Source organism: Crotalus tigris, unplaced genomic scaffold (assembly GCF_016545835.1).
Source record: "Crotalus tigris isolate CLP2741 ecotype Arizona unplaced genomic scaffold, ASM1654583v1 scf7180000017628.32516253702:7417878, whole genome shotgun sequence".
Taxonomy (NCBI): domain Eukaryota; kingdom Metazoa; phylum Chordata; class Lepidosauria; order Squamata; family Viperidae; genus Crotalus; species Crotalus tigris.
The window spans coordinates 5,790,340-5,803,626 of record NW_024096523.1 but is presented as its reverse complement, the minus strand read 5'-3'; the positions used below and the strand labels follow the sequence as shown (position 1 = coordinate 5,803,626).

The following is a 13,287-nucleotide window of genomic DNA, read 5'->3' as shown; positions in this document are numbered from 1 at the left end:
CCGAAGCTATTGAAGAAGTTTCACACAGAGTATCCTAACAAGCCTAACTAAATTCTTTACTTGTGTTTTCTTTCAGGTGGATCTCTCTTATTGTTAAGAGGGGCCGGATGTCAGAATCCAATTATATTTCATCTTTAATTATCAAACATAGAATCTCCCAATTCTGCCTTCTCTGGATTCTGCCATAAGAGGGAGAAAAGGGGGAGAGCAAAGGGGCTTTATGGCCCTCACTTCCTTCAGCACACTTCAAAGGACTGAATGTGTGTTTATTGTGGCCTCTAAGCGTTAACATATCAAAGAAGAGTAATTGCCTTTCATGTAGTTATCTGAAGTATCCATCCAGACGGAAGAAGAAAGGGGATGGAATTGTGATACTTGAAACTATCACTGGAAAGGGGGTTGATTGGGTGGGACTACTGGGGAACCCCTTAAAACCTGGAATGGGAGAGCTTGAACCCCAAGTCCTGTCTAGCATGCCTGCAACCATTTTCTCTTAATAAAGGATTCCTGTTGGAAGAGCTATTCCAAGAGTTCTGTCTTCTTAAGATGCAAAGTGGGGTGGGTCCTTACAATAGGAACTATTATCTCTCACGTTATATTTAGAATTCAGAGTTTATTGCCTGTATTTGTTTGTTTAGAATTCAGAGTTTATTGGTTTGCATTTATCTGAGCAGAGGAGTAAATTAGCCAAGCACAGCTGGCACAGAGTAGCTTGCTTTTTATCTCTTACATTAACCTGGTTCACAGACCCTCCGGCATTTGTTCAGTGTTTGGGCTGAAAACATTTATTGATTCATGTTCCTGCTGCTCATCTGAATATCTTTTCTAGTTGCACAGCTGGTGTTTTTCAGGTATTTTTATTCCTTTGGTGTCTGCTCTGTTAAGCAGGCACATTTGTTCACTCATATACTGTACCACCTTAGCCAATCCTTTAAATTTCAGTGAATTAAAAAGATTTTTTTAAATTTTGCATTCAGAGTTTCACAGCTTTGGGAAGACTTATGATCAAGGTCACACATCTCATGGAACCAATAGTTAAATTATGATTTCTTAAACAAAACACAATTCCCACAATCTAGCCAAAATCAGACATGTCCTATTTTGATTTAGAATCTTATGTGAATCCAGCAGCAAGATCAGATTTTCTTCAACTCAATGCAGACTTAAATACATCTAATGGCAATGTTTTTTTTCCCTGTTTTCTCCTATCCATTAGCCAGTCACACCTTCTGGTTTTCGGGTGGGCATGAAGTTAGAGGCAGTAGACAAAAAAAATCCTTCCCTGATGTGTGTAGCCACCATTGCAGACATGTTGGATAATCGACTGCTAGTTCATTTTGACAACTGGGGTGAAAGCTATGATTACTGGTAAGAACAAGAATTCATTATATTGGTGAGAGTAATGAGTTATTTGCCCCGGAACTGCAGAATGTAAAATCATTTGGAGATAAGGAAGCCTCTGGAGCCAGTTCTATATTCATTTGCACTCAGCTCTACTCATAATTCAATTTGTTGAAGTTCTGATTGTAAGCCCATGTTGAAATATGTGCTGCATTCCCTCCAGGTAAATATATATTTGGACCATGTAGCTTGTCAACAAATTGTAACAAATAAAGAATTAAAATCTAAATTTAGTTTAGTAAAATGTAGAAATATAAATTCAAACCATATAGCTTACCATGTATGAGATAATACAGGATTATATAATTTACTGATGGAGGAGAATATTTGTAGCTCAGCGTTGAACTGTGGGATCCTCAGTACTCTTTGAGCTTGGTGTTTTTCGTGCAGACATTTCATTACCAAACTAGGTTATATCATCAGTGCATTGATGTACTGCAAGAAAAACACTAAGCAGAGAGCATCAAGGATTCTATATATACAATGTAAATTGCCTCAAGAATCTGTGTTTGGGAGTATAAGGGGTAAAATGAGTGTTTTAACTTTCTGGAAGTCTAATTTTCAGTTAAAGTTCTCTATATTCCATAAATACAAAAGAAAAAAAATCACCTCAACTCTGGATTATCATTTATGGATCTTGAAGGCTGCAAAAGAGATGCTATTGGCCTGCCCTATTGCATCCTTGATATTAAAGTTCAGTATAGAAACATTAGGCCAAGTTTGCATAGCTATATTTCATCATGTATATCTTTGGTGCAGGTGTGATGCAAGTAGTCCATATATTCGACCTGTTGGTTACTGCCAAGAAACTGGATCTGCCTTAACAACACCAGCCGGTAGGTTAAAAACACATCATTTTCAGCAGTATGAAAATATCTGCAAGGAATATTAATTTTATCATGTTATGAGACTTATTTCAGTCACACTGAGGAAGTCCTACTTACTTGTAGTGCATGTTCTACCAATATTTTTAGAAATTATGTGTCCCAACCAAATTCTGAATCCTTGGAATACTAGACAGAATTTGACTATTCTATCCAGGGGTTTCAGCAGAAATTGATTAACAAAAGTATTATACAAGGAGAATGCAGGACCTGAATATTTTCTTAAAGAGCAGGACAAAGAGAAAGACTGACTTTTTCCATTAAGTTCTTCAGATTTCCTGGCACAGTTTGGTTAGAACCTTAACTGATTCTTACTTTGTTGCTTGTCATATTGGTGCAGATATTCCATCATTCCATCCTGTAGTTTCTGATTTGGTAATGACTGGAATGCTAATCTCACTTAATCTAGTAAGACTAGAATACTAGAAGGATGCTAGGAATAGTTAGTGGTTCAAGAATAAGGGCAAGCAAAGAACACGCTGGCTTGATACCATCAAAGCTGATACAAAGATGAACATCCAACAATTGAGAGAAGCTGTGCTTGACAAGATAGCATGGAAAGCACTTGCCTATAAATTATAGGATGTAAATTATATAAAATCACCAAGAGTCAGATATGACTGAATGGTTAAAACTACTAATATAGGGTCTTGTAAATAGGGAATTCCTTCTAAGATAACATTAGATGCTGCTATTTCATTGTATAGAATTTTGGTATACCTTTTCCATCTTTGTTTGATCTTCTTTCAGTCAGTTACTATCTGTCCATTGGCAGCTTTGAACTTCAAGCTTGAAACCTCCTCCTGAGTTCAGAAATCTTTTGGAATATTTTCCTTGATTTTCCACGTTTGTTTCCATCTTTTTATATCTTTACAAATGTCATTATATTCTTCTAGTCTTTTCTAACAGTTCTTTGAAGTTCCTTCCTAAGATATTTCTCTTTCTTGTCTTTAGTTCTGACTCTGCTCATTTCTGTTTCTTGATCTTTTATTGTTTGATTTCATGCCACATTTGTTCTGGTTTCCACTCAGTGAATTCCTATGGTTTTCTATAAAAGTAATTCCTGATGTTTTCCTTGAAAATGTTAACTCCAGATCATACTGTGGAAGGTAACTTCCTTCTTCCACTTTAACTTGAGTTAGAATTTACAAATGAGCAGAGTGTGATCTATTCCACAGTCAGCTCCTGACTGTATCTTTGTTAATTTTTTTCCACCTTCTCATACCAATATTGTAGTTAATTTTATTCTCCGTGTTGTTTTGATTGATTGAAAACTATTAGCAATGAATACATTATTGGCTTGGCAAAAACTGGTAAATTCTCCTGTTTCATTTCTATTTCCCAGGCACTTACTCCAAATACATTTTTCTCCTTACTTTTTCTCAGTTTAGCATTCCAGTCTCCAACCACAAGCAACATATAATAACAGGATTGTTGTTATAAGGAAAACAGGAGGAGAAGTATTATATATATTCGCCTCCTTCAGTTACCTGTAAGGTAATAAACGCAGGATAAAAATCAAATAAATAAATATCTTGCTTGTTCTGTGAATTTCAAATTGAACTTGATTATAAAACCTGTCAACAAACTGTTTTTTGGCTTCAGTGGGTGAAGCATGAACTTGGATAATAATTGCATCAAAGATTCACTACCGAAGTCTGTACAGTATTATAGAAGCACTGAGGACACAGTATCCAAATCCTGTCCTTGAGATACCCTTCCAGAGTAGGAAAGCATGCCCTTGAGTAATAAATGATCTTTTTAACGGAAAGCGTCCAATTCCAGTCCATTTCAATTTGCTGATGTCTAAGAGTCAATATTCCATTGATTCATTTCATCTTTCACCATATTGAACGTTTCCACGTTCATGCTGATTTATTGGTTGATTGCGTGGTTGGTTGGTTGATACAATTTAAAGGCATCCAACTCCCAGCGAATCTTACGTTTCATGTTCCTACTGTTCTGTCTCAGCCTACGTGAGTACTTGCTCAGCTGCTTTATTCACGAGGAAAAACCTCTCTTCATTGTACCAGGCAGGATCCACAAGAAAAACAAACCCCTTTTTATTTTTACACACCTGACTCAATGTCCAAGACTTCGGAGGCAAACAACCCAATGAACAAAACACAAAGCCTCAGTGTGAACAGTTGCCTTTGGCAACCAGCATCTCCAATACCTCCTCCTTTTATAGTCCTGCCAGGGCGTGGTTTCTTAATGACTTTTCTTTTGCCTCTGGAGCTGCCCTACTGCCTTCCTCTGTCTTGCTCGCCTCTCCTCTCTGCGCATCCACGCATCTGGGATTGGCCCCACTGTTCCCGATCACTGCCCAACTCAGGCTCCTGAAACAGCTGTGTCTCTGCCTGAGCATGAGTAGAGGGGCTGGGCTCCTCGTCTGACTGTGAGTCTTGGTATTCATCTCCATTTCAAGGCCATTGAGCCAGCGCTGTCTGAAGACATTTCTGTGATCATGTGGCCAGCATGTCATCACAGAGCATTGTTACTTTCCCATCAAAGTGGTACCTATTTATCAACTCGCATTTGCATCCTTTTGAACTGCTAGGTTGGCAGGAGCTGAGGCAAAAACGGGACCCCCATCCCACCTGCCATGATGAGCGTAGAATAACTTGAAAGGGAATTCACTTGGAAGTTTTAAATATAATTACTTCCTAAAAGATCTTTAAAAACTATTGCTAGTTGCACTGTTTGGTGTAGAGAGTACCTACTTAAGACAACCTTTAAAACCAGCTGTTAGAGAAAGATAGTGGTGGAAACTCCTTGTCAACTTCTTAGCATTTATGATGCTACTTCTGTTATTGCTCACTGATGTATTTCAGAAACCAACAGCTTAATGTGCAACACTAAGATGGCCTCTCCATATCAGAATTGGAATTGATTTGTGTTCTTATTTTCTCTCTTACTCTCTTTTTACCTCGCACTCTATTTCTCTCCTGACAAACTATAATTTACAGCTGTGGAGGAGGAAATATGAACCATTGGCCTCTGTTGCAGATGCAATGGCAAGCAAATGGTTTGCCAGAAAAAGAGAGACATGGGGAAGCATAGGGAGGGAGAAAGTATGTTTGAATACAAGGTTCATTTGTGTAGTTGCAAAGTGGAAGCTTACAGTAATTAAAACAAGTGAACAATTGCATAATGAATGTGGTTTTATGACGTTATTTTACTGCTTAAGTTGTTTTTCTCTATGGCTGCAATTCAGCTAAGTAACCCAAGTCATGTGTAATGTATGCATGTGATCTCAGAAGCTCAGTTCTTATCATAGCCATCCAATAATTAATTAATCTTGCAAGGATAGGAATAGACTGAGGACCATCTGAAATCTCTTTACAGCATACAAAGATTTCAAAAGCTTCTCATGGGAGAAATACCTGGAAGAAACTGGTTCTCAGGCAGCACCAGCAAGAGCATTTAAACTGGTTGGTCAATATTTTTTCTGTTTTTTTTTCTTCTTTATATTGAATGAACCGTATCACTGAATGATGTAATTGCATTTTTATACTATCTCCTGGATAACCATGGTTGGGGCACATTTATTTTGATTATGATTGTCATCATTGTTATCAATTTCCCTATCACATTAAAAAATATCTAGATAAATTAGGTGGCAATCTTGACCTTAAATGCCAGATACTAATATAACACACATGCCAGAAAAGAAAGTTGGAAGCGCTGATTTCTGCAGTTGAACAAGCTAATTTGTTGTGACATACAAAAATGAAAATTGAATTCCCATATTCACAAATAACCCAATTGCGTGTAACAGCAAATTGCAGTTAAATTAAAGCAGAAAATGGACATTTTCAATCTTTTCTTGAAATGTGTGATGCAGAGGTGGGGCACTGCCCCCTTCTTGTTCCATTAATGCTATGATGCAATGAAGTCCTCAAATATGCCCTTTAAATAATATAGGTATTATCCTTAGTTGCCTCTGACTCCATATATAATTTATTTTATAGCGCCCAGCTCATGGATTTCAGACTAACATGAAACTAGAAGCTGTAGACAAAAGAAACCCCATGCTAATTAGAGTAGCAACCATAACTGAAAAGGATGATCATCGTGTCAAGGTATGTATCCCATTCAAATAGAAGCAGTGAACCTCATAAAAATATCCTAATAATTGGAAAGTGAAACCTGGTTTTACTTTCATTCTTCAGATGATGGTGAACTGTAAAAAGTCAAAGCCAATCAGCCTTGGTTATTTTGGGTGGGGAGGACGTAGGGGTTGAGAACTGGAAAAGAAAGTAGAATTTGCTTTGAATTTGTTCTCCAAGGAACTTAAAGTTGGGTTTATTTCTGTTGCTGAGCCAGGGAAGTAATCAAGCAGGGAATTAGTCTGGAATCATTACATAAGCACATAAAGGCAAGGTCCAACCTTCCTTGAATGCCATTGAACCTTATCTAGTCTGGTTCAGGAACAAATTGCCAGTTTGGGAAGATTCCTGTGAAATAGGCATTGAGCAATATAGTAGGTAATTGAACTCTTCACATGAGGATCTGGTTTTTCACACCTGACAATTTCTATGCCATGAGGTTCAGTGTGCAAAAAACCCACATATTTATACCGTTCCTTCAGTTACAGTGACAACTCTGACGTTCCTATGTTGCAAATGGGAAGGAATCTGGAGGCATGGAACTATAATGATCTAAAGGCTAAATCTAGTGATCTAAAGAGCTACTTGTATAGTTTATTATTATTCATTTATTGATTATCAAAGTCAGGTAGGGACACCTTAGGTAGACTAGTCTGGAGCCAACTGAGTTATTTGGACCTACAATATAATAGGAATCTTCCTGTGTTATCAGTAGTTGGATTCTTCTCTTTATTCAGCTGCTAGAAAATGGGTTAGGTCCAATTCCACAAGAATCATGAGTGTAAATGTGAGTTACAGGTAGTCCTCAGTTTATGACCACAATTGAGTCCCAATATTTTTGTTGCTAAGTAAGACATTTGTTAAGTGAGTTTTGTCCCATTTTATGGCCTTTCTTGCCACAGTTGTTAAGTGAACCTGGCTTCCCCATTGATTTGCTTATCAGAAGGTTGTGAAAGGTGTTTACATGATCCCGGGACACTGCAACTGTCATAAATATGAATTTTGTTCACATGACTGAATGGGGATGCTGCAATGGTCATAAGTGTGAAAAACGGTCATAAATTACTTTTTTCAGTGCTGTTGTAACTTCAAACCTGTCAATAAACAAATGATTGTACATTGTACTACCTATTTAAGTAAACATTATTATCCCTTTTTAATCTGATTTATTAAGATACACTTTGATGGTTGGGATCATGCCTTTGATTTTTGGGTTGATGCTGACAGTCCAGATATTCATCCCATTGGTTGGTCTGTCAAAACTGGACATGCCTTGCAACTTCCACCAGGTAAGAGGAGAAATACCCTTTTCTTACCCCTTCTGGATCTTGTAATTTTTTTTAAAAAAAAAGACCGAAACAAGGTCAGTTATATAATATTTATATTCCTGAACTGACTTTGTTTTTCTAGGGATTGTCAATGCAGCAATGCCAGCAGAAAAAGTATGCCCTACTCCTGGTTGTCAGGGATTGGGTCATGTCAGGGGACCCAGATACGGAACTCATTACACGTATGTATTTCTGAAAGTTATAGGGCAGGTTTCCAGAGGAGTGTTATCTCCTGTATTTAAAACAGCACAGCTTCAGTCAGCTGTAAATACATATACGGATCTTAGTTCTAAAGTGTTGTGTTGTAGTGCCCTCTTGTGCTTTGTATTTGGCTTCCCTCGACCACCAGGCAAATACTTTTAGCATGATAGAAAAGCAGTATCAAAATCTGTCTACTTGTTGGAGCGATTCACGTGATTATTTACTAGCTCTAAAAATTTAAAGTTGCAAAGTGGTCTTCTCATACTTATTTCCCATCTAGCCAAATAATAGAGAATTGTTCCTTGCTTTAGAGAAGAAGTTGTGTGTCACAAATTCTTCCATGATAATGGTAATATGCAATGAAATACTAGAGGTGGAATATATATTCCAGATCTTGGTTGAGTATGTATTGTCTGTGGTGTGTGTTTGTGTGTACACACAGAGAGAGAAAACACACCAAAGTTTGTGTAGCAATTTTTTAAAAAGGTCCAGAAGAAATCTGGTGTCATGGATGACTATGAATGATAAGAGATCAGCTTTGAGGAACTTGGATCCTTTTATGTTCAGCATGGAAAACTTGCTGATGGCTATGAAGAAGAGAAAACCAGAATTTATTGTTTTATTCTCCTGCTCCTGTCTTCTAAACTTTTTCAAAGTCACTTGTTAAATCATTCTTCTCTTCATTCTTCATGCATGCTGCCTCTAGCTAGACCTTTTGATGCTCTAAGCCCCTCTTGGCCACTGGACCACGTAAAGGGATGGCCAGTGCATGCATGTGGCTGTGTGCACTTACCCAACACACACTTGGGCTAGCGCCACCCCGAGCATCCCGCCAGTAATAGCATCACCCTGCATTGAGTGTCCTACTGGCACTAGCACCGCCTCAAGCACCCTGCTGGCGCTAGCATCACCTCACCCCTGAGCGTCCCACCAGCGCTAGCTTTGCGCCACTTGCACAGTCCCATTTGCACACGCGCTCTTGGTGTGTGTATGTGTGCGCGTGTGTGACGGTGCCTGCCTCCCTTTCTGGGCCGCCAAACCACAAAGGCTGGTGACCTCTGCTCTATTCCATGCAAGATTTTGCTTTTATTTAATATTGTTTTCAGTTCAGCCAGATTCTCAGCGTTCCTAAACAGCATTTGTTTTGTTTTCTTCTCACTAGGTCTGAAAACATCCTTCTCTCTGTAGAATTTCTTATTTAGTAAATTCTAAATTTCCTTCCAAAGCTCCCTTTCCCTACTAATCCTACTATTATTTTGCTCTTTTAGGGTTGATGTGTTATACTAGCTTGTCTATTTAATGTAGCGTTCTGTAAAAAAGAAAAAAAATCAGAAACATGTTTTTGTTGTGAAAACGTTTTGCTTTTGATGTAGGTTAATTGGCTGCCCTTATTCTGAAACCAACCGCACCCGAGAGGGCTTGTTACAGGATCGCCTTGGTGGAGAAAAACCATTGCCTGGTAGCAGTGCTCCCAAACCCAAGAAATCTGACATTTCTGTGCAACTTACAGATTTGCAAGAAGATTCTCCACAGTCCAGGTGAAGCTGTAGATTGCATCCTAAGACCTGTTTTAATGTTGGCCTTGTTTATTAAGCTTTTATTTGGTCTGATTACTGCAAAAGATTTTCGCCATTTTGCTGGGTTTTATTCTCTCATGTCTGTAAATTTCATTTGTAAAGTTTGGCAAAACTTTGTATACCTTTGAGCTGGATTTTTTTTTTTGTGGCACTGTTCTTCTCTGTGCTTCTCTGACATATGATAGGAAATATAATACAAGTCTAGCTGAGGAAACTGAAATGGGGCAAAGCAGTGGTTCTCAACCTGTGGTCTGCAGATCACTGGGGGGGGGCGATGTTGTCACAGAGGGTCTGCAAATCCTTGAACAAATGTTATGATTTAAGTCTTGAGTTAAGCCTTGGGAGTCCATGGCCATGGTCCATGGCCACATTTAAAAGGGGTCTGTGGTGAAGGAAAGGTTAAGAACCATTGTTTATTCCAGTTATTTCCCAAATACAAGATTGCCTCAAAGAACTTGATGAGATGAGACTGACATCTGAGTCAAACCTTATCAATCTTGCCATTTGCATGAAACTCTTCTGGGTCCTGTTCTCTACTGTGTTTTCCCGAAAATCTGACCCGGTCTTATATTAATTTTTGCTCCAAAAAACACATTGGGCTTATATTCTGGTTAGGGCTTATATTCAGGGAAATACAGTACTGAATGCACTTGTCTGGCTGAAGATCTTAACTGGGGCTTATTTTGGGGTGGGGCTTATATTACGAGCATCCTGAAAAATCATGCTAGGGCTTATTTTCCAGGTGCGTTTATTTTTGGAGAAACACGGTAGATAGATAGATGGGTTGAAAGTGACAGATATGGATGTGTGTATATAGAATGCATATTTTTCTTATCAGAAAGTCATCTACGCAAGAAGGAGAGAGGTCAGGGAGAAGCAGCGTTCATAGTTTTTCTGAGCAGTCTGAGACCAGCCAAGAGAAAGACTGGACTGAAGGGGAAACATCTACTATTACTAAAATCAAAGCAAAGAGGTAAGCAAAATGTTTCAACCAGTCTAACTATCAAGGAGTTAAGTTTGAAGAAAGTTTGGAAATAGATGGGCTGCAGTTAAGGACTTTATTTACAAATGCATGGAGTCGTTCATTCAATGAGACAAATGCATTCAGTGGGCTCAAGCACTTTCAATGGGTTTATATGCAAACAATCTTGAAATAAATTCAAGTTGCTTCCATCAATCTTTTTTTTTTATTGAAATTTTTATAAACATTTTACATCCCTCCCCACCTCTCTCCCTCCCCCCTCCCATTAACCCTCCCCCCCTTCCCGGAGCTGAATACAGAGCTAAAAACAACAAAAAGCCATAAAAAATTAAATAAACATCAAACAATTATACATAAATCCTAAAAAGTTTTTAAACCCCTTTAACTCCATTACAATAAAATCAACAAATCTAAACATAACACCTTTATACAATAAGTTATTCAAAAGCTAAATAATACTTTCTAATCCCATATTTGTTCTGAACAAAATTTACCCATCTTTTCCATACAGAGTTGTATCTCTCTTGTGAATGGTCTTTCAGATAAGCCGATATTTTTGCCATTTCTGATAAATAAGAAACCATTCCTCTAAGGTAGGCAAGGAGTCTTTTCTTCAATATTGCCCAATCAATAACCTTGCTGCCGTAATAAAATTCAACATTAAAATAATCTCTTTACCATCACAATCTTCAATAATACCTAACAAAAATAATTGTGGTGTGAATTTTATCTTTCTATTAAAAATTTTTTGCATATTCCACCAAATCTTGATCCGAAAAGCCTTTATATTTCTACAAGACCACCAAATATGATAATAAGTTGCATCCATACAACCACATCTCCAACATTTGGGCTGTAAATTAGAATACATACGAGACATCTTTTGTGGATCAAGGTGCCATCTATAAAACATTTTATAAAAATTTTCTCGTAAATTTTGAGCTTGGGTAAACTTAACATTCCTAACTCAAATTATCTCCCAGGTATCTAATAGAATCGGCTCTTCAAAATTTTGAGCCCACTTACCCTATAATCCTTAACTAATTCTGTTTCTGAGTCCAATTCCACCAAAGCATTATAAACTCTTTTTATATGGGCTCGATTTTGATCTCTGATTTTTTTCACCAAATTGGCGTCTTCCACAATAAAACCCATTTTTTGATCTATACTCCATCTTTCTAATAACTGCCTATACTGAAACCAAGAATAAATAATGTTTTCTTGCAATAAATCTTCCATCGATTTTAATTGCCACTTATTCCCTTCCCACTTAGTCAATTGCTTATAAGAAATCCTATCCATTTTCACGCCTTTCCTTATCCCTTCTATAGCGTGTCCAGGAATTCCCCACAATGGTATTCTAGAATTTACCCTATAATATTTCTTCCAGACACGCAGTAGAGCAATTCTTAAAACATGGGACTTAAAGGCCCTATCCACCTTTTTATTATAAATTAAATACGCATGCCATCCAAATAATAAATCCCATCCTTCCAAAGAGAGTATATCTAAATTTGTTAAGTTAACCTAATCACTAATCAAAGTCAAAACCACTGCATCATAATACAATTTTAAATTCGGCACCTTGAGTCCACCTCTCTCTCGAACATCTTGAATAATTTTGAGTTTGAATCTTGGTTTTTTCCCAGCCCAAATGAATCTATTAATCCCCCTCTGCCACTCTTCTAAATTTACCTCTTTCTTTAAAATAGGTATCATTTGAAACAAAAAAAGAAATTTAGGCAGAAGATTCATTTTCACTGCAGCAATTCTCCCTAATAAAGATAATTGCAATTTCTTCCAATCATTCAAATCCTTCTGCATTTTAAGCCATAATACTTCATAATTATTTTTATAAAGTTTTGCATTAGAAGCAGTTATATAAACCCCCAAGTATTTTTACCTTTTTTACAATTTCAAAACCTGTCAAATTAACTAACATTTCCTTATCCAAATCAGACATATTTTTTGTTAAAATTTTAGTCTTATTATTATTGACTTTAAAACCAGAAACTCGCCCATACTGGTTTATAATCTGGAACAATTCTACTACTGAGTCAACTGGTTGAGACAAAGTTACAACCAGATCATCTGCAAAAGCTTTTAATTTGTATTCTCCCTTATTAATCGTTATTCCCTTTATTTTAGATGATTCACGAATTTTAATCAGCAAAATCTCTAATGTTAGAACAAACAACAATGGAGACAAAGGTCTTGTGCCCTTCTCAATTTGAAAAACCTCAGATAAGCCTCCATTAATTATAAGTTGCACTGATTGTTTTTGATTAATACTTCTAAAGGCTTGCAAAAAATTTTCCCCCAAAATTCATTTCTTCAACCAATCTCAACATAAATTGCCAATTCAACTGATCAAAAGCTTTTTCCGCATCTAAAAAGATCAAACCCGCAGGGATCTGGTTGTTTTTGTCCAAATATTCAATTAAGTTAATAATTTGTCTAACATTATTCTTCATGTACCTCCCAGTTATAAAACCAGTCTGGTCTGTGTGTATAATTTGACTCAGTACAACCATGAGTCTATTCACCAAAATCTTTGAAAAAATTTTATAATCTGTATTCAAAAGAGATATAAGTCTATAATTCTTAGGTAGAGTAAAATCTTGATCCTCTTTTGGAATCAAAGATATAAAAGCCCTTCTCCAAGATGGAGGTACCTCCGAACCTGATAAGATACTATTAAAAAGTTCCTTTAAGGGCTCAATCATCTCCTCATTTAAAGTTTTATAATAAATTGATGTCAATCCATCCGTGCCAGGAGTTTTACCAACTTTTAGTTGTTTA

General features: G+C 37.1%; 1 protein-coding gene across 4 annotated transcripts in view; it reads left to right on the top strand.

Annotated features, from left to right (window-relative positions):
• The window catches only part of LOC120304141 (lethal(3)malignant brain tumor-like protein 4), a 110,358-nt gene that overhangs the window by 68,073 nt on the left and 28,998 nt on the right, over positions 1-13,287 (top strand). For all 4 annotated transcript variants that reach the window (XR_005555643.1, XM_039334356.1, XM_039334357.1 and 1 more), the window contains 8 exons: positions 1,217-1,368; positions 2,161-2,237; positions 5,634-5,719; positions 6,260-6,370; positions 7,572-7,686; positions 7,808-7,907; positions 9,300-9,464; positions 10,342-10,476. Coding sequence is in view for 3 of the 4 variants with exons in the window: in XM_039334356.1 (XP_039190290.1) it covers positions 1,217-1,368; positions 2,161-2,237; positions 5,634-5,719; positions 6,260-6,370; positions 7,572-7,686; positions 7,808-7,907; positions 9,300-9,464; positions 10,342-10,476 (941 nt within the window). In the remaining variant the exon portion in view is untranslated. The remainder of the gene's footprint in view (positions 1-1,216; positions 1,369-2,160; positions 2,238-5,633; positions 5,720-6,259; positions 6,371-7,571; positions 7,687-7,807; positions 7,908-9,299; positions 9,465-10,341; positions 10,477-13,287) is intronic.